Source organism: Phoca vitulina, unplaced genomic scaffold (genome assembly GCF_004348235.1).
Source record: "Phoca vitulina isolate PV1807 unplaced genomic scaffold, GSC_HSeal_1.0 scaffold52, whole genome shotgun sequence".
Lineage (NCBI taxonomy): Eukaryota > Metazoa > Chordata > Mammalia > Carnivora > Phocidae > Phoca > Phoca vitulina.
In genome coordinates this window covers 7,014,283-7,035,691 of record NW_022589755.1, presented here as the reverse complement: position 1 = coordinate 7,035,691, position 21,409 = coordinate 7,014,283, and the positions used below count along the sequence as shown (strand labels likewise).

Genomic DNA, 21,409 nt, shown 5'->3' with positions numbered 1-21,409 from the left:
TTGGGTCGCTCTGCGCTATATACATATATATATATATATATATATGTATATATATATATATATATATATAGTGTGTATATTAGATATATATGGCTTATATATTAGATATATTAGATATATATAATATATTATATATTAGAAACTTATAAGATGACCTGTGCCAACTGCTACCGATCTATAACTTGCTGCCACTTCTTGTGGAAAAATAAATGGGGAAAACTACAACTGCCAGGAGGCGAGGGCAGGGGCCTCTTTGCCCGCGGAAGTGGCCTCATTTTCCCCCTGCCTGCAGGGAACTGTAGTTCTCTTCGAAAGCCTGCGCTTTCCTTTCGCCTAAAAGGCAGGAAATGAGGCGTCAAGAGGTAGAGCTTCCGAGAAAGGAGGCGAGGCTTTCGAGAACAGACGAGCGACTTCGGCAAGGGGCGGGCCGCTAGACAGGGACCCAGGGGGCCTGGAGCCAGTGCGGACCAATCAGGCTTCGGAGGGCGGGTCCTCTGCGGAAAATGGGCGTGGCCTAGGGGGGAAATCACCGGAACGCACCGGAGGTCCCAGCCCGGGAAAACGCCCTCTGCGGTGAAGCAAAGGTGAGGCGCTTGGGAGGGGGGGTCCTAGATTGGGTCCTGGGGAGGAGCGGGAGAAGGGGACCAGAGGGCTGGAAAACTGGGTCTCGGGGAGGATGGACTGGGCACCAGTACTCCTAGATCCTGGCGAAGGAGGAGGCTGGGGGCCTGGATCTTTGGTTCTGGGGAAAAGGGGTTGAGATCCTGGATTCCTGAGTCTGAGCGAAGAGGCTGGGTGCTGGGAGCCAGGACTCCTGGGTCTAAGGAAGGAAGAGCTGGACGTGCGGAATCCTGTGTCCCGGGAAACGAGACGCTTTGAGTCTTCACTCTTAGAAGGGCGGTGCGGGCGGCGCTGGGGGCCCAGACTCCTGGGTCCAGGGGAGTAGGCGACTTGGGACAGACATTATCCACCTCTCTCCCCTCCACAGGCCACGCCGCCATGCCTTCCTCTGGGCCCGGCGCAGCCCTCCTCCTCCTGCTGTCACCGCTGCTGCTGCTGCGCGCTGTTCTGGCCGTGCCCCTGGAGCGGGGGGCGCCCAAGCAGGAGAGCCCCGCGACCGAGAGCCCCGTGAGTGGCCCTGCCCTGCTCTCCAGCCAGGTGTTTGCAAGTGGTACTACGATCCCCGCGGATCCCCGTCGCCCCTGGGTGGATACTTCCCCCACGGCCGCGGCTCGGAGTTTGCCTGCCATTCTTTGCAGTCCCGGGGCTTTGACGTGGTGAAAAACTCGGGGCGGGTGTGTGTGTGTGTGTGTGTGTGTGTGCGCGCGCGCGTGCGTGCATATTTCTAAGTCCCTGGCTCTGAGGTGTGGGGAAATCAGGTCAGATTTTAAGTGACAAATCTGCATTACCCCCTAGCTTAATCTGTATCCTTTGAAGCGCCCCCCTCCCCCAAGAAGGAATCCGAAAAAAGAACTACATTTCCCAGTAGCACCTTGGGCAGGTGGTGTTCCTTAACTGGGGCGTTCTGGCTTCATGGAGCTCGTGGGAGTTGAAAATTATGAAGGTAATTCCAACATGTGTTTATCAAATGCTATGAAACCTTTGGTCTTAGGGAATTTGGAACTTTAAAGATCCTCAAGGCCAAGGCCCTGATTTGTGGCCTGAATCCTATAGCTTTCATCAATAATGGGCACGTGACTGTCTCTGGAAGGGATCATTCCGTGCTCCTGTGTAGCGGTCCCGACCTTGTGAGTTAGGCCTCTGCTTGGTGAAATCTTTGCAAACACAGAAGGGCACTTCTGAGTCCCCTTTCCCTTCATTCATCCCACACATTTCTTGAGAATGGGCACCAGGGTAATGGTCAGGGAGGAAGGGTCACGAGCTGAAATCTCAAGTGCAAGGAAGAACATTCCAGGCAGGGGCAGCCTGTGGTGTGGAAAGCAGAGTGAGTAGAGAGACATGGAGGTGGCCAATGTGACTGGAGGGGGGTGGGGGAGGCAGGTCGTGTGGGGCCTCAATGGGTGCTCTTCAACCTTACTTTATAGATGAGGAAGCTGAGGTGCAAGAGAGTTTAAGTAACTTGCCCAAGGACTGAGGTTTCCAGGTTTAGCAAATAAAAACACAAGACACTCAGTTAAAATTGAATTTCACAGAAGCATGAATAATTTTGAGTATAAGTACACTCCAGCAGTATTTATACTATAAGTTATGCATTGTTTATCTGAAATTTAAATTGAACTAGGCATTCTAGCTGTCCCAGCAAGGTCACCTAGCTAGTAATTGGCAGATTTGGGGTTCCAGCCCATTGGCTAAACAGTGAAAATGTCCACACCTTGGGGCTCCTGGCTGGCTCAGTCGCTAGGGCATGAGACTCTTGATCTTGGGGTTCTGAATTCGAGCCCCACACTGGGTGTAGAGATTACTAAAAAAATAAATAAACTTAAAAAAAAAAAGATGTCAACACCTTAGTTCCCAGAACCTGTGACTATTTAACTTATAGGGAAAAAGAGTATCCGCAGGTGTGATTGAGACAAAGCTCTTGAGATGGAAAAGTTATCCTGTATTATCCAGGTGGGCTCAACGTAAGCACAAGTGTTCTCTATAAGAGGGTCAGGAAGGTCAAAGTCAGAGGTGTTGTGATGACGTAAGCAGAGGTCACAGTGATGCAGGGTCATGTGCCAAGGAACGCAGGCAGCCTCTAGCCGCTGGAAAAGGCAAGGAAACAGATTCTCCCCTAGAGCTTCCAGAATAAGTTCGGCCCCGTCTACCTGTTCTGGGCTTCTGACCTCCAGAACTCTAAGAGAATACATTTGTGTTGCTCTAAGCCATTTAATCTGTGACACTCTGTTCCAGAAGCAACAGGAAATTGGTACGCCCACCATGGCATGGCTGAGCCATCAGCACCTGGTTACCAAGCTCCTACTGTGTGCTCCCTACATACGGAATGATAGCATTAATAGATCGAACGTCTCCTATGTCCTTAGCATCGCGCGAGGCCCTTTATCTCATGTACTTTTCACCACGGTGCTGAGAAGTAGGGAAATTTATTGCCTATTTTCAAATGGAAGAGGGAGGCCCAGGACGAAGAGTGCCACCCACCTACCCATGCCAGGTCTGGGTCCAGGAGCCCAGGGATTTTTGTCTGTCTTGTTCACTTGCCGGCCCAGGACGAAGAGTGCCACCCACCTACCTACCCATGCCAGGTCTGGGTCCAGGAGCCCAGGGATTTTTGTCTGTCTTGTTCACTAGCACAGCACCTGGCACGCGGTAGGAGCCCGGTGATCGCTTGATGAACAACGAATGAGTGTATATTTCGCTGCTTGCCAACAAACACTCGTGTGTCCACCCTGAGCACCCGCTCTGTGCGCAGCGTTCGGCTGGGTGTCTGTCTCCCGGTGTGATGTTTACTTCGTCTCTACTAACGGCCTGGGAAGAGACGAGTGCCGGGGCCCAGAAGATCAGGCAGTTTGCCTGGGGTTACAGAGCAGATGGGGATCAGAACTGGGGTCACCTGGCTCTAGAGCCTTCGTCCCATGGGGCAGGTCTGCCTCTTGGTCCAAGCAGAGGGTCTCGGGGTCCTTCAGCCGGCGCCCGGGGCGCGGGGCCCGGGTCCTACGTGCAGGGAGGAACCGGAGGGGGTGGGGGCTGGGCTGCTATGTTCACCCCTGTCCCCTCAGGACACAGGCCTGTACTACCACCGGTACCTCCAGGAAGTCATCAACGTGCTGGAGACGGACGGGCATTTCCGCGAGAAGCTGCAGGCTGCCAACGCCGAGGACATCAAGGTGCGGCCGGGCGCGAGCCGGGGGGGGGGGGGGGGGGGGGGGGGGCGCGCGCTCGGAGCCCAGGGGTCAGGTTCAGGACCGGCTTCCCTAAATTGGCCACGTGGCCCCGGGCCTCGCCAGACGGAGGCACGGGAGGCGCTTCTCGGTGCCACGCGGCCGGAAGGGAGGTGAGGAGCGCAGAGTGAGTGTCCGCTCTACCCTTCCATGCTGTGTGACCGCCCCTCGCCGTGCCTCAGTTTCCCCATCTGCAAAGCGGGCGCAGTAGCAGAATCTGCATTACAGGGTTCAGGTCAGGTTTCACCCGAGGTAAGACGCATCAAGGGCTGAGATGTGCGGGCTAGCGGTCCTTGCACCTGTCGGGTGCGTGTGGTTCAACTGAGTCCTCGGCGTAGTGTGTTCTGCTCAGGGGAGAATTCAAGACACGGGAGGTGCGGTTCCGGCTCGCCTCCCCTCCCTTCTAGCTCACGTAAGGCCTCCAGAGGGGCCGAGATTGTCCTCATTTTATAAAGGCAGACGTGGAGACCCTCGTGGCAGGGTTTGTCCTTCCTGTGGGCCCAGTTTCCCCGCAGGGTTGGCTGATGAGGGCTGCCCCCCCCCCCTGAGGAGACAGGGCCAACTGGCCCCCCTTCCCCCTCCCCGTCCCGCCGCACACAGACCCCCCCCCCCCACAGGTGCGTGTGGGAATGCCCCATGTGGAGGAGCCTCCTTGAGTCTCTAAACACCTCGGTCCAGGAGACGGCCCAGGTGACCCTGCAAACCTCCCAGCATTCCTGGGGCTCTCATCTGTCCCCATCCACCTGGCCCCCAAGGAAGGACCGGCAGAACCAGAGACTACAGAGCCCAGCCCCTCCCGCTGCCCAGCTGGGAAAACCCAAGGGGCATCCCCCCCTCCCCCCGGCCACCAAGGTCCAAGGTCATACCACTGGGAAGTGACCTTGGAAACAGGGTGGCCAGTTAGGCAGGCAGAGCGAGGAGTGGGATGGTGCCTGGGTACAATCCCAGCTCCTCTTCACACGCTCTGGGCTGAGTGGCCGCACCCTCTGGGCCTCGGTGTCTTTCTCAGAAACCGGGAGGCCTGATGCAACATTTTCTGTGACATGAGAGGTGGTTGTGTGGGTGGGCGAAAATCCCGCTTCGTGTGCTCGCTCAGGCACATCATAAGACTGCGGTGGATGTCAGTGTTCATCCTTGGGCCGGGGGGGGCGGGGGCAGTAAGATCCGCTCCAGTTCTGAGGTCCCGAGCAGGGAAAGGATGTGGGGAGACACGACACCAACCTGGTGTCCTCACTGTCTGAGGGACCTCGGGCAAGTGGCTTCTCCTGCTGTGCCTCAGTCTATCCATCTGTAAAATGGGGCTGTGGGCAGGATTAGAGGACAGACCCGGGGAGTCCAGCACAGGGCTTGGCCCAGAGTAGATGCTTGACTGGTTGGGGTGAATAGGACTGTCACTCTGGTCACCATGTCCCGTTGCCTCTCAAGGGCCACGGGCCCTGCGGGCTGGGAACCCCGATGTGAGTCTCAAGTGACCGAAAAAGCAGCCTGAGCAACGACAGATAGCAGAGGGCACTGGGGGAGGCCCCAGGAGGGCACAGTCCAGTGTGAGAAGTGAGAGAGGACTTCTGGAGCAAGGATGCCCTTTGCCCAAGTGAGGTTTGAAGTCTGAGTGGGGATGGCCGTGGTGTAGAAGTTGTTGCAGTGTGTGGGGGGGTGAAGGCATGGCATTTCAGAAAGCGGGAACTGTGTGTACAAACAAAGCATTCTGGTACCTTCTGCCGTCTGCCTGGGGTTCCTGATCACTGACACAAAGACGGGTGATGGGGCTGGAGAGGTGGGTGTGTGTGGGGTCTTTTTTTTTTTTTAATATTTTATTTATTTGACAGAGAGAGACACAGCGAGAGAGGGAACACAGCAGGGGGAGTGGGAGAGGGAGAAGCAGGCTTCCCGCCGAGCAGGGAGCCCGATGTGGGGCTCGATCCCAGGACCCTTGGATCATGACCTGAGCCGAAGGCAGACGCTTAACGACTGAGCCACCCAGGCGCCCTGTGTGTGGGGTCTTGAGTGCTGGGCACAGAGATTTTGTCCTGGGGGCCCTGGGGAGCCATGGGGGCTGTGAGCAGGAGAGGGGTGGGGTCAGCTCTGAACAGACAGAATCTGAAGTGACAGGAGGGGCAGCTCACGGAAGGCACCCCGGGGAGGGGAGCAGGGAGTTGCTGGGAGGTTCTTTCCAAGGGAGATGCCGTGGGCTTTGAGTGTCAAAGGGCAGTGAGGATCTGCTTAGGCTTGGAAAGGGGTGGCGGGAGAGACTCCTAGGCAGAGGGACCAACCAGCATGTGCAAAGGCCAGGAGGGGGGAAGAGCCTTGAGCATGGGGGCCGATGCCCGGTTGGTGTTGCTGGAACCAAGTGTGATCTGATGGATGGCAGGGCACGGGGCTACCAAGGTGGGCAGGGCCTCAAACGCTGGGCTGAAGGGCTGGACCTTGTCTCAGAGGCTGGAGGAGCAGGTGGGGCAAGGGTCTGTAAGCTTTCTAGGCTTCACAAAGCTGGTAGAAGTTTCCAGAGAGGGCAGAGAAAGGTCAAGGCTGCCCCGTGCACCCCCTCCCAGGCCCCCAGCCTGACCAGTGTCCCCTCTCCATTCGGGCAGAGTGGAAAGCTGAGCCGGGAGCTGGACTTCGTCAGCCACCATGTCCGCACCAAGCTGGACGAGCTCAAGCGGCAGGAGGTGTCCCGGCTGCGGATGCTGCTCAAGGCCAAGATGGATGCGGAACAGGAGCCCAGTAAGCAGGGGTGGGTGGAGCTGGTGGGGTGGGATGGCCTCCCTCCTGGGGACTCACTACCCCCACCATAAGATGTGCATAGGAGATTGATCGAGTTTTCTTTCTAGAACCATCTACCGCTAACATGACTGTGGTTGGTAGGCTGTTTTTTGTTTCTCCATTTCGTTTTCATTTATTTTTTTATTATTTTTTTATTTTTAAAAACCACGGTCATTTAAAATGTTGCTGCAACTTCAAACTTCCAGGAAAGTTGCAAGAATAGTACAAAAAGCTCCCGAATATGCTTCACCCAGATGGGTCAGTTCACCATTTGCGAGTTCATTGTAGGCTGTACCTCTTTTCACCAATTCAGTGAGTTTCCTCAGAAGGAGGGCATTCTCCTGCCTAACTACCATGCAGGGATCAAAGTCAGGAAACTGCAAAGGGTACTCGGTATTTTTCGTTGCTTTGTTATTCTCTGTCTCCCCCGCTGGGATGATTCTGATTTGCTGACATTTATACCTGAGACTATATATATATATTTTTTAAAGATTTTATTTATTTATTTATTTATTTGAGAGAGAGAGAGAGAGAGAGAGAGAAACAGCATGAGAGGGGAGAGGGTCAGAGGGAGAAGCAGGCTCCCCGCTGAGCCGGGAGCCAGATGTGGGACTCGATCCCAGGACTCCGGGACCATGACCTGAGCTGAAGGCAGTCGCTTAACCGACTGAGCCACCCAGGCGCGCCTGAGACTATATTTTATAAGTCTAATTATTTGTCTGGAAAAAAGAAAAAAATGCACCTGAAAGAGAGAGGCAGGTTTAGATTCCAAGATCCCACCCTATTTCTGACATTCCTAGATAGGGTTTGTCGGAGCGTGTCTGGACCACGCTCTTTATTTTAAATAGCTTAATTGAAATAAAATTCATATGCCATATAATTTACCTGTGCAATGGGTACAACTCAGTGTTTTTTTAGTATATGCACAGGTATGTACAACCATGACCAGAGTTGATTCTGGAACATTTGAATCACCCCAAAAAGAGACCCCAAACTCTTTAGCTCTCACCCCCCCATCCCCCCTACCCAGCCCCTGCAACCAGTAACCTACTTCCTGTCTCTCTGGATTTGCCTATTCCTGGACATTTCATATAAATGGAATCCTATCATCTGTGACCTTTTGTGTCTGGCTCCTTTCACTTTGAATAATGTTTTTAAAGTTCATCCGAAATGTAGCATGTGTTGGCAACTTCATTCCTTTTTAGGGCCAAGTAATATTCCATTGTATGGATAGACCAGGATGGGTTTATCTATTCACCAGTTGATGGATATCTGGATTGTTTGCACCCTTGGTGTTATATATATTTTTTATCTTAAAAAAATTTTTTTTTAAAGATTTTATTTATTTGAGAGAAAGAGAGAATGAGCTGTGGGGAGGGGCAGAGGGAGAGAGAGAGAGAGAAGCAGACTCCCTGCAGAGCAGGGAGCCCGATGTGGGGCTCGATCCCAGGACCCTGAGACCACGACCTGAGCCGAAGGCAGACGCCCCTGTTTTCATTTCTACCTGACTCCACTGATCATTGACCAACCATGTCTCAAGTCCAACTGTGTGCCGGGCACCAGGCAGGTGCTGGAGTTCCACGGTGACCAGACAGCCTGCGTACGCACCCACGCCTGCTTTAACTATTATAGCTTTAACTATAGTCCTGCTGCTTTAACTATTATAGCTTCAGAGTCTGGCCACCTCACACATCCATCGCTGCCGCTTGGGTCCTGCTTGCATCACTGCCTCCTCCCCGGATTCCCTGCTGCCACCCCTCCTTTGGGTGCTATTCCCCACGCCTTCCCCTCCATCAGCAGCCAGGGGGATCCTGTAGCCATTTCCTATGGCCACTGTAGCAAATTACCAGAAATTTAGTGGCTTAAAACAGCACACACAGGGGCGCCTGGGTGGCTCAGTCGTTAAGCATCTGCCTTCGGCTCAGGTCATGATCCCAGGGTCCTGGGATCGAGCCCCGCGTCGGGCTCCCTGCTTGGAGGGAAGTCTGCTTCTCCCTCTCCCACTCCCCCTGCTTGTGTTCCCTCTCTCGCTGTGTCTCTCTCTGTCAAATAAATAAATAAAATCTTTAAAAAAACAAAACAAAACAAAACAACAGCACACACTGATTCCCTTACAGTTGGGAGATGAGAATCTGAAACCAGTTTCACTGGGCGAAAATCAGAGTGTCAGTGGGGCTGTGTTCCTTCCAGAGGCTCTAGGGGACAGTCTGGTGCCTTGTCTTTTCTGGCTGCTAGAGTGGCATTCCTTGGCAGGTGGCCTCTTCCTCCATCCTCAAAGCTAGCACGTAGCCTCTGTGTTCAGGGGTCACGTGGCCTTCTGTAGTTGGGTCTCCCTCTGCCTCCCTCTTTTTTTTTAAGATTTATTTATTTGAGAGAGAACACGCATGCGTGCTTAAGAGCATGAACGGCGGGAGGGGCAGAGGAAGAGAGGAAGCCGACTCTGTGCTGAGTGTGGACCCCGATGCTGGGCTCCATCTCACGACCCTGAGACCATGACCTGAGCCGAAATCAAGAGTCGGATACTTAACCCACTGAGCCACCAGTTGCCCCTGCCTCCGTCTTAGAAGAACCCTTATGATTAGGTTGGATCTCCTGGGTAATCCGGGATCATCTCCCCATCTCAAGATTCTTAATTTAATCACATCTGTAAAAGTCCCTTTTGCCACCTGAGGTCTCCTAGTCACAGGTTCCAGGGTTTAGGGCGTGGGCATCTTGGGGGCCGTGATGCAGCCCACCACAGCACCCAGTCCACGTCCTGTCCCTCCTCTGTTTAGAACCCACCGTGGCTCCCCAGTGCTCAACAGGCCCAAAGTCCACAGTCCTCACTGCTGCTCTGCCCGCCCAGCCCCTCCCTTCACAGGCGCCCTCTCCCCACCCTCTCCTGTCAGCACTTTTACTAATGCTGGTGTGCAATACGTCTCTGTCGCCTCTGGGCCTTGGCCCAGGCGCTTCCCTCTGCCTGGGACATTCTCGGCGGTCTTTGTGTGGCTGGCTGGGCTTCTGTCTCAGCTCCTAGCCTGACTGGGCTGCACAAAGGAGGCTCCGTTCGTTTCAGTCCTTGGGGTCGTGTGTGTTCGTCCTCTGTCTCTCTGCTGGGTGCTGGGGGCTCGGGGAGCAGATGCTGAGGCTGTCTGGGTTCCGTTGCGTCCCCAGCGCCGGGCACCGAGTCTGGCCCAGGGGAAGGGGCTCAGCACGTGCCTGTGGCATATAAATAATGCACCATGAAATTTGATCTGTGTCTCTGTCCTGAGTGCCTGTCCCTCCTCTGGGCTCAGCCCGGCCAGAGCTGCCTCCGTGGTAACACAAGGCCCCGGGATCCCAGCCTCCCTGTGTGTGTGTCTCTCCCCCTCCCCAGACCGGGAGCCACTGGAGGGCTGGCCTGGGTCTGAGTCACATGGTTGGGGGGGGGCAGCAGGAGGCCTTGGGAGATGTGCGTTCAGTGGATGCCTGGCTGTTGAGGGTGTGCTCTCTCCCTTCCTTCCTGAAAACCCTACCCCTTCCTTACTGCTTGGGAACTCCCGGGCACGGAGGGTGCCGCGTGAGCAGGGGCCTGTTTGATGACAGTCTCGTACAAGGAGGTTGCGTGACTTTGCTAACAAAGTACCATAGACGGGCTGGTTTTAGCAACAGAGATTTATTGTCTCACAGCCCTGGAGGCCGGAAGTCCAAGATCAAGTTGTGGCAGGATCAGTTCCTTCTGATGGGGATCGGTTCTGGGTCTCTCTCTTGGGCTTGGAGAGGGCCAGCTTCCACCTTTTGTCTTCTCCCGGGGTGTCCAAATTTTTTTCCCTTTTAGAAGGAAACCAGTGCTATCTGATTTGGGTCCACCCTGTGACCTCATTTTAACTTGATCAGCTCTGGGAAGACCCTCTCTGCCAATTAGGTCACATTCTGAGGTGCTGGGGGTTAGGACTCCAACAGATGGATTTTAGGGCACATAATTCAACCCCTAACAGGGCTTGAGTTTATGTGCTCTGGAGCCCAACGACTAGTTCTAATACTCCCTCTGCCAATTCCTAGATAGTGGTGACCTAGACAAGTCCCTTACCCTCTCTGGGCCTCAGTTTTCACATCCGTAAAATGGGATTATCATAGAACCTATGTCGTAAGATTTTTGTGAAAAATAAAACATTAGGGATGCTTGGGTGGCTCAGTCGGTTAAGCGTCTGCCTTCGGCTCAGGTCATGATCCTGGGGTCCTGGGATGGAGTCCCACATCGGGCTCCCTGCTCAGCGGGAAGCCTGCTTCTCCCTCTCCCACTCCCTCTGCTTGTGTTCCCTCTCTGGCTGTGTCTCTCTGTCAAATAAATAAATAAAATCTTTAAAAAAATACATTAATATATTTAATGTGTTCAAAGCAGAGCCTGGCGTATAGTAAGTGCTCAATACATGTTAATAATTATTATGGTTATTGTTGTTTTAAGCATCAGAGTGAGTTGTGGCATCACCTCCTCCAGGAAGCCCTCCAGGGTTGCCCCCAGGCTCATTCAGGCCATCCTGTAGGCTTTCCCAGTGCCCCCTGTGACCTCCTCTAGAGCACATCTAGCCCAGGATAGGGATTTTGAAAGAAAGAACATTCCATGAGTTTTTTTGTTTGTTTGTTTTTGTTTTTGTTTTTGTTTTAATACTTTCCCCTCATCCAGATGTACAGTTGGATCACCTGAGCCTCCTGAAGCAGTTTGAACACCTGGACCCTCAGAATCAGCACACCTTTGAGGCCCGGGACCTGGAGCTGCTGATCCAGACGGTAGCGAGGGGCGAGGGGAGGAGGGCTACAGGGAGTGGACTGAAGGAGGCTTTATGGGAGGGGAGAAGGGAACGGAGCCCAGGACATGCACCCGATCATCCTGGTGTTCTCTGAGGTCGGTGGCTGCAGAGGCCCAGGCGCTGCCCGGAAGCCCTCCCCAGGTTCTCTCGGGGAGGTGTAGGCAGAATGGGCTGGGCTCCCTTCAGACCTGGTTTCAAATCTGTCCTCTGCTTTGTCCTTCCCATATGACTTGGGTGGGGCCGGGGCCGGGGGGGGGCGCTGTCCCCTCTCTGTCCTCGTGGGAGGCAGAATCACGCCCCCCCCCACAAAGATGTCACACCCCACACATCCTAATCAGCAGAACCTGTGACACATGACCTCCCACGGTGAAAGAGATTTCGCAGATGTGATTAAGTTGAGGGTCCTGAGCTGCTGAGATGAGCCTGGGTTATCCCGTGGGCCCTGCATGTCCTCCCGGCGGGAGGTGGGACTGCCTTAGGTGGGAGGCGGCAGTGTGACACAAGGTGCTCTGTCGCTGGCTGCCCAGATGGAGGAAGGGGCCACCGGCGCGGGATGCAGCTCTGGAACCCGGAAGAGGCAAAGAAAAGGATTGTCCCCGAGTCTGTAGAGGGAGCATAGCTTGGCCTCCACTGTAATTTGAGCTCCGTGAAACTAATTTCACGTCTCTGCCCTCCATACTGTAAGATGATAAACGTGTATTGTTTTTTCTTTTCTGTTCTTTTCTTTTTTTTTTAAGTAGGCTCCACACCCAATGTGGGGCTTGAACTCACAACCTTGAGATCAAGGGTCATGTCCTGACAGACTGAGCCACCCAGGCGCCCCTGAATGTGTGTTGTTTTAAGCCACCAAATGTATGATCATTTGTTATAGCAGCCGTAGGAGCTAAGAGTCCTTACCTGAGAAGTGGGACCTCCAGCCCAGCCTCATAGGGAAGGCCAAGAGCGGCGGGGCTGGGGAGTGCAAGGGGATGCCCCCCAGACCCGCCCCTGCCTCTCCCCCCTCTCCCCTGCTCACTTTCCTTCCACGGGTCCCCAGCACCTCCTGGACAGAGCCCGACCGCCTGGCCTGAGCCCCGCTCTTCTGGCCTACTGGAGCTCCATCTAGTGGCCACGAAGATAATAGCAGACAATCGAGTCTGTTCCTGGCATTGGGCTCAGTCCCTGAGGGGTGGTTTTGCCACTCATTTCCAGAACATTCCAGAAACTGTCCGCTTTTCTCCAGCCCCACTGTCCTTCTCCTAGTTTCAACTCCCATCATCTCTCATAGCCGCTTCGTCACTGGGCTCCCCGCTTCTGCCTTCTAAGCTCGCCGGCAGGGCTTCTCAACTCAGCACTCTTGACGTTTGGGGCTGGATAATTCTTTTTTTTTTTTTTTAAGATTTTTATTTATTTCACAGAGAGATACACAGAGAGAGAGGGAACACAAGCAGGGGGAGTGGGAGAGGGAGAAGCAGGCTTCCCGCAGAGCAGGGAGTCCAATGCGGGGCTCGATCCCAGGACCCCGGGACCATGACCTGAGCCGAAGGCAGACGCCTAACGACTGAGCCACCCAGGCGCCCCGGGCTGGATAATTCTCTGTTGTGGGGGATGTCTGTGCGTTGTGTGACGTTTAGCCGCATCCCTGCTCTCTACCCACTTGATGCCTGTCAAGACCTCCCCTCATTGTGACAACCAAAAATGTCCTCGCACTTTGACAGTGGTCTCCTGCAGACCAGTCACCCCGGGTTGAGAACCCGTTCCCCACACAACAGCTGTGTCCGTTTCCTATGCTGCCCTGTAACAAATTACCACAAACTCAGTGGCTTCAAACACCTTGAAATTATCGTACGGTGTAGACCAGAAGCCAAGAAGGGTCTCGCTGGGGGTGGTAGTTTGCTATGGCTGCAGCAGCTTGCCACGGGCTCAGTGACTTAACACAACAGAAACCGTGGGGCGCCTGGCGGGCTCGGTCAGTAGAATGCGTGACTCTTGATCTCGGGGTTGTGAGTTCGAGCCCCATGTTGGGTGTAGAGGTTACTTAAAAAATAAAAATATTTTAAAATTAAAAAAAAAATAAAAATAATGTATGACGACTAACATAACATAATAAAATAAAATTAAAAATAAAATAAAAATAAAAACAGAAATGTATTCTCTCACGGTTCTGGAGGCCAGAAGTCCAAAATCAGTATCCCTGAGCCAAAACCAAGGCTTTGGCAGAGGTGTACTCTCGTTAGAAGCTTTAGGAAAAAACCCACTTCTTGCCTCTTCCGGCCTCTGGAGGCTGCCAGCATTCTGCAACTTGTAGACCCATCACTCCAGCCTCTGCCTCCATGGTGTTCTCCCTGTGCCTCTCTGTATTGTCTCTGTAGCTTTCTTATAAAGGCACCACTCACTTGGATTTAGGGCCTACTCTAATCTGATAGGACCTCATTGTAACTAAGTAAATCTACAAAGGTCCTATTTCCAAATAAGTTCACATTTCAGCATTCTGGGTGGACATGAATTTTTGGGGGGATACTCTTCAACTCAGTGTCGTATTGCTATCTCCAATTTACAGAGGAGGAAACTGGGGCACAGAGAGGCTAAGTAACTTGCCCAAGATCACACAGCCTAGTGGGATTTGTTCACACAGCAGGGCCTGGATTTGAACCCTGGGCAAAGTAATCAGAGACCTAGACTTCTTTATCACCTAGCTGTACTGCTTTCCCTATTAAGTCCACCTTGCGTGTTGTTCCTTATTGCTTATTTCTCCAAGATCTTTACTTTATTTTATTTTTAAGTAATCTCTATACCCAATGTGGGGCTCGAACTCATAACCCTGAGATCAAGAGTCACATGCTCCACCCACTGAGCCAGCCAGGCGCCCCTATTCCTCCAAGATCTTGAGATTGTGGAGGACTTGAAAGAGGTGGGTTAATGTTCTTACTGTGTAGGGGTGCTTGGCCGGCTCAGTTGGAAGACCCTGGGGCCCTTGATCTCAGAGGGTCATGAGTTCGAGCCCCATGTTGGGTGTAGAAATTACTTAAATGAATAAACTTTTAAAGAAAGTTGTTACTGTGTGTAACCGTTCTAATCTCTTGAACAAATAGACAGAGGAGGCTGTGTTATGGGGCAAGAGTGGGTCATAGAGATCAAGAAGTGAGCTCAGGACATGGAAGCCAGGACTGGGTAGAGGTTGGGGTGGCCCTGGACCGTGTTCAAGGCAGAGGGCCTGGAATTTGGAGGTTGAAATTAGGGCCTGGGTGTGGCAGTGAGACGAGAAGGACCGTCTGCCTTTCCCCAGGCCACCCGGGACCTTGCCCAGTATGATGCGGCCCATCACGAAGAGTTCAAACGCTACGAGATGCTCAAGGAACATGAGAGACGCCGTTACCTAGAGTCACTGGGAGAGGAGCAGCGAAAGGAGGCAGAGAGGAAGCTGGAAGAACAACAGCGCCGGCACCGAGAGCATCCCAAAGTCAATGTACCTGTAAGAAGCCCCCCCCCCCCCCAAAGAGGCTACCCCCACTGGTGTCCAACTCTCCAAGCGCCACAAGATGAGAAAGTAGCTAAAGAACTACAATTCCCAGCAGACCCTGAGGCCAAAAGTCCCTTTAAATATGCTCAGCCACCCCAGGGGCTGCTGGGAGTTATAGTTTTTCTTGCTTGAGGGAAATGACATTTGAGGGATGGGGGGACTCAGACTTCTTGCTCATGAGCCCCTGGCTCTCCCCTCCACAGGGCAGCCAAGCCCAGTTGAAGGAGGTGTGGGAGGAGCTGGATGGATTGGACCCCAACAGGTTTAACCCCAAGACCTTCTTCATACTGCATGGTAAGGTGGGGAGGAGCCCCAAGACCCAGGCTGAACCCGGAGGCTCTGACCTTTCTGGGGCCTGAATACTAGGAAGAGGTGTCCCCATCACAGTGGGGCTTAGCAGGCCTAAGAGAACTGAGCCTATCTATCCCTCCTGTTGGTCTGGAAGGCTACACCCTTCCCCATTGCTAGGGTCTTCCACTGAAGAACTAGGCCTCTTTTCTGGGATACACCAGACTTTTCGGTTCTCGGGACTGGCTGATACCCACTAACTGAGCCATCCAGGCTTGACTAGCCCGGGCTAGTGTCCAACTCTCCAAGTTGGACAGGAGTCCTGTTGCCAAGGGTGGGCTGCTCCCAAATAAACAGGCCTCCAGGGACCGAGAAGCTACCTTTTCCATGGTGTTTCAGACACCTCCTTCATTCTCCTCCTCTCTAGAAACTTAACCCAGGGTTGCCAGGTCCCCTCAGATGTGCCTAGGACCCTGCCCCAGAAGCTGCAAGCAGTCAACGGAGCTTAACAGGGCCTGGCTCATTCATTCAGCAAACATCTACTAAGCTCCCTCTAAGACCAAGCTTCATGGCAACTCTGGATCCTGCTGTGAACAAAACAAAGTTCCCCCCTCTCACATAGCCAGTGATCAGGCAAACCAATAACTCTGTATTTCAGTGGATCTAAAAAACCTGGGAATGTAAGATATTCTAGAATTTTTACACAAGCTGCCCATTAAATTAACACACCACTGATGACCAGATGTCTTCTGATCTCAGGGATAATAAAATCGCGGGGGAGGGCTTACATCTTACAGTCAAGGAGGTGGATTCTATGATAGTGTCTGGGGCAGTGATAAGAGAAGAGTAACATGGGAAAGCCAACAGCAGGCTTAAGGGCCTAGAGTGTGTCATACCCACCAGCCCCATGTGGCTATCGAGCTCTTAAAACGTACCTAGGAACTGAATTCTTTTTTAGTTTTGAGATGTGAGTTTTTTAAAAATTTGTAACTGTGGTAAAATACACTTAACATGAACTGTCCCATCTTCAGCCCTTTTTTTTTTTTAAAGATTTTATTTATTTATTTGACAGAGAGAGACACAGCGAGAGAGGGAACACAAGCACGGGAGAGGGAGAGGGAGAAGCAGGCTTCCCGCCGAGCAGGGATCCCGATGCGGGGCTCGATCCCAGGACCCTGGGATCATGACCTGAGCCAAAGGCAGACGCTTAACGACTGAGCCACCCAGACGCCCTGTCTTCAGCCCTTTTTAAGTGTACAGTTGAGGAATGTTAAGGACACCCACGTTGTTTTGCAACCAACCTCCAGAATTCTTTTCATCCTTTCGAAACGAAAACTCTTCTGTTAATCAATAACTCCCCGCTCCTCCTCCCCCCAGCCCCTGGCCACCTCTATTCTGGGTGCTGTCTCGACGAATTGGATTATTCTAGCTACTTCACATGAATGGAATCATACAGCATTTGTCTTGTTTGTGACTGGCTTATTTCATTTAGCGTAATGTCGAGGAACCCAAGTTTTCGTGGTACTTGGCTGTTATTAATTTAAATGTCATGCGCCCCACATGACTGGTGGCTCCACCGGACAGTGCAGCTCTAGAGAGGTGACATTTGAACCTAGACTCCAGTGAAGTGAGAGGTTGAGCCTTGCAGATACTTGGGGGAAGCGCGTTCTAGGCGGAGGGAACAGCGAACACACAGAGGGGAAGAGTGAACGTGGGTTTCCAAGGTAACGGCAGCCGGATTGCTCAGAGCCTTCCAGCCGGGTTAAGGAATTTGGATTTTATTCTCTCTGGGATGGGGCACCACGAAAGGGTCTTGGGCAGAGGACTGACACCATCTGCCTTAAGGGCTGACCAAACCCAGCTGGCTGCTGTGCGGAGGATAGGCTGTATGGCGCGAGGGCCAAAGCCACGAGGAGGCCAGAGACGCTGGTCGCTGCGCCATGGGAAGTAGGGAAGAGTGGTTGTATTCTGGATTTATCGTGAAGGTCTAGCTGGTAGGACTCGCAGGTGGACTGGATGAGGATTATGAATGAACATAAGGGTCAAGGGTGACTCCAAGATATTTGGCCCGAGCAACCGTATTTGGCAGGGAAGATTGGGAACTAGGTCCATTCGTGTTAAATTGGAGATGTCTGTGCAGCACTTACATGGCGAGGAGAGTTGGCAGTTGGATATTCAGGTGTGGAGGCAGCTTGTGGATGGCACTGAAAGCCGAGGGACTGAAGGGACCCATTTGAAGAGGTGCCGGCCAGTCACGCTCTTTTTGTAATGATGAAAATGTTCTGTGCCACCCAATATGGCAGCCACCAGCTACGTGTGGCTATTGAATGCTTGACCTGTAACAAGTGGGACTGAGAAACTGGGATTTTTATCTTAATCGATTTAAATGTAAATGGCCTGTGTGGCCAGCAGCTACCGTGTTGGATTTGAGGATTAGATGGCCCGAGCCCTGGGGCCCATCAATAGGAAGCATGCAGGAGGAGGACAGAGCCAATGAAGGAGAATGAGGGGTATCTGGGAGGAGAGAATGATGTTCTGGAAGCCGAAGGCAGAAAGTCAAGTAAAATGCAGGTTAAAAATTAACCATTGGCTGGGCACCTGGGTGGCTTGGTTGGTGGAGCGTGTGACTCTTGATCTCGGGATTGTGAGTTTGAGGCCCACATTCGGTGTAGAGATTGCTTAAAAATAAAATCTTAAAAAAAAAAAAAAATAACCATTGGATTTGCAAGGCCAAGTTTCCTGGCCATCTCTGAAGGACCAGCGTGGGTCCTGATCTGAGTGAGCAGAGGAGGAGGGGACAGTGAGTGTGGCCCATGCGGCTGAGAACTCTGGAGCCTCGGAGCCATACAAGCTGGGTGGCCCGGAGAGGGGTTCCTCTGGCCTGGGGCTCTCTGGGAGGCGGAGGCCTCTGACACCCCTAGCTCCTGGGGAAAGGGGTTGATCCTGTGCCCAGATCACCAGGTGTTAGGGATCAAGTTGTCCTGTGTGACAGCCATGCCAAGGTTGGTCCTGATGAAGCCCACCTTCATTTACTCCCTTCTTGGGACCCCGGTTGGTAGGGATCGGGCTGTCCTAGCGATGGGCCAATGGGGCACTGAAGCCTGAAGGATATCATTGTATTGTTGGGGACCCAAGGATACCTGTCCTCTGATAACAGAGCCCACATCAGCCCCCAATTCCTTCTCTAGCAGGTTCCTCAGGGACCTGACCCACCCCGTACTCAGTCCCCCTCAAGATACCTTGTTGTTTCCCCCTCAGATATCAACAGTGATGGGGTCCTGGATGAACAGGAGCTGGAGGCCCTCTTCACCAAGGAGGTGAGCGAGCATCTTGGAAGCCGTGGGTGCAGAGGATGCCCACATCCGCCATGGGTCCCCTCAGGTGGAACTCAGGGGAAACTACAACTCCCAGCAGCCTCTGGGACAAAAAGAGGCTACCAGGAGTGGCAGGGTAGCCCCCAGGGACTTCTGGGAGTTTAAGTTGCCTGGTTATGTGTGTAAAGAGGCGGAGTAGCCTAGGAGAGAGGTTGCTCTGGACCCCTCAATATGTCCTGCCTCTCGCTTGACCCTGCTTCAGCTGGAGAAGGTGTATGACCCAAAGAATGAAGAAGATGACATGCGGGAGATGGAGGAGGAGCGGCTTCGCATGAGGGAGCACGTGATGAAGAATGTGAGAAGAGGGGACCGGGATCACGGGGAGGGTCGGGGCAGGGGTGGAGTGAGGCCCAGCTCTGTCGCTTACCCTGGCTCCCCAGGTGGACACCAACCAGGACCGCCTCGTGACCCTGGAGGAGTTCCTCGCATCCACCCAGAGGAAGGACTTTGGGGACACCGGGGAGGGCTGGGAGGTGAGGCCATGGAGGATTCTTTGAGTCCTGAATACCTCTCTCCCCCAGCCCTAACCCTTCTTTCAGAGTCTCTGGCCACATCTCTTATTCTCTGGGTCTCTGCCTCCTTCTGTCTCTGGGTTCTGTCTCTGGCTCCCTCTGGGTCTCTGTTCCCCCCTTTCTCTGGGCCTTTATCACCCTCCTCAGCTTCCTCTCAGATTGCTTCTATCCTCACACGCGACCCAGGCCTCCCAGCCTTCCCCAGACCGCCTCTGTTCGTGGAAACCTCTCCAACGCGGGTGGGCCAAGGCTGATGGCACCCTGCTGAGGGCCCCTGTCCCCGCCTCACAGACAGTGGAGATGCACCCTGCCTACACGGAGGATGAACTAAGGCGTTTTGAGGAGGAACTGGCCGCCCGGGAGGCAGAGCTGAATGCCAAGGCGCAGCGCCTCAGCCAGGAGACCGAGGCCCTGGGGCGCTCTCAGGGCCGCCTGGAGGCCCAGAAGAGAGAGCTGCAGCAGGTGACTGGCCAGGGAGGCTGGGCCCATCCTCTGAGTCCCTGGTGGCCTTTTTCCTTGTGCGTTGAGAGGCTGGGAAGGCCTGTGGCCGCTGTGTTCATCACTGGTAGAGCCTCAGGTGGTGACCGCCATCTTGAGTAAGGGCAGATGTCCGCATCCCTGACAGCTCTGTGGCTGTGGGGCTCTAAGCAGGAAAGTGGGAGAGGGGAAGGCCAAGGGCAGAGGAGGAGGTTAGACCCAGCAACGGTTCAGTGACCTGGACCTTTGGAACTCTTGAGCCCAACTCTCAATGAGAGAGAGAGAAAAGCTGAGGCCCATGGGGAAGGGAGGGGTTCAGGACCACATCACAAGTTGCCGTGGAGACTCGGCGGCATCCCCTCTTGCCTGTGCAATCTCCCCCGCCTGCTGCAGGCCGTTCTGCAGATGGAGCAAAGGAAACAGCAGCAGCAAGCCCAGAACAGCCCAGCCCCTGGCCCCGAGGGACAGCTGCAGTTTCACCCAGACACAGGTGCTCCGGGCCCCTGGGCACCCCCGGGTGGGGGGGGCGGGCGCTGGTGGCCGACTCCTGGATCCAAGGGAGGAAGAAGCTGGGATGCCTAGTGCTACCATTTCCTCCCTCCGTTTGCAGACGATGCACCTGTCCCAGCTCCAGCTGGTGACCAGAAGGATGTAGACCCTTCAGAAAAGAAGGTTCCTGATCAGCCTCCCGAGCTGCCCCAGTCGGACACCCAACACCTGTGATCCTCCTGGGGACCCCCGCTCACTCTGGGTTCCTACGGAGGCAGCGGGTGGGAGCGGGATGAGGAGTCGACATCAACCTCCTCTGGGGGCCAGCGACTTGTGTGGCCGCCTGGGGGAGGGGAGGGCCGGGTGGCCCTTCCCACATTGCTGCCCGAGCCCCGCATCTGCCACCTTAGCTTCCACAGCCTCCCGGTCTGTGGCCCCTTCTTCCCGATCCTCTCCAGCGGGCTGCCTTCTCAAGTCTAGCTGGGCCCTCACTGGGTCACCCTAACTTAGGGAAGTCCTCTCCCTCCCGAGAAGGGTCTGCCTCGTGCCCGCCTTCCTAGATGGTTTGGCCTCAGCTGCCCAGGTCGCGGCTACTCAGGCATCCTGCATCCACCCCCACAGCTGCTGGAATTCTGCCTGCTGCCCGGCCCGGTTGATGAGGCTTGGGTGGTCCCTCAAGAGGGCCACCGGTGCCTCAAGGGCGGTGTCTTCCCCGTGGCTGGCTGCGAGGGACAGCAGAGTCATCAGTCATCAGCATAGCTGATTAGCGCTGATCCCAGGAACCCAGACTCTCCCTGACTCCTGGCTTCCGACTGCCTCAGCCTCCGCCCTGACTGCTTGGCTCACAGCCCCAGAAGGCTCCCGGAGCCAACCCTGCCCCAGGATCGGGTTCCAGCCCCTCAGCCTCATGTGGGAGCACCCCCCCCCCCGCCCCTTTCTGGCCTTCTCACACTCGTCGGCTCCAAGTTCTGCTCTGTACTCCAGTTCCATCCAAATACACCTTCTGGAACAATCCGTGCCTCTGTGTCTTTGTATATACTCTTCCCTCTGAAACCTCATCCCCAATTCCCCTGCTAAAGTCCCCCTCATTCTGTAAAATTCAATTCAAGCATGATATCTGAGAGGCTCCATCCTGGCAATTTTTTGTCCTCTCCTGATAAGTCGGATGGAAAGGTTTAGTAAAGAAAAAAAGTATTATCTCCCAACACAAGACATCCCAAGGTAGGGTGATTCCAGGGAACCACTTTCTCCCATATCCTCGTTCTGCTGTGGTCCCAGAGTGGCTGCAGCTGCTCCAGATGTCACACCTGCTGCACCAACAGCTGACGAAGGACATTGGCAGAGGCGACAAATCAGAGCCTCCTCCTACCTCTCCGTGCCAGAGCCCGTTTACCAACACACCACT

The 21,409-nt window shown here is 54.0% G+C and overlaps 1 protein-coding gene across 1 annotated transcript; it reads left to right on the top strand.

Moving 5' to 3' along the window:
- The first annotated feature begins 479 nt into the window (after positions 1–479).
- NUCB1 (nucleobindin 1) lies at positions 480–21,018 on the top strand. The gene is made up of 13 exons (XM_032388402.1): positions 480–584; positions 989–1,128; positions 3,678–3,785; positions 6,428–6,560; positions 11,242–11,345; positions 14,631–14,816; positions 15,068–15,158; positions 18,411–18,469; positions 18,729–18,821; positions 18,907–18,999; positions 19,330–19,500; positions 19,909–20,005; positions 20,126–21,018. The coding sequence occupies exons 2-13, from the start codon at positions 1,000–1,002 to the stop codon at positions 20,236–20,238; spliced, it is 1,377 nt and encodes a 458-aa protein (XP_032244293.1). The 5' UTR covers positions 480–584; positions 989–999; the 3' UTR covers positions 20,239–21,018.
- The last annotated feature ends 391 nt before the right edge of the window (positions 21,019–21,409 follow it).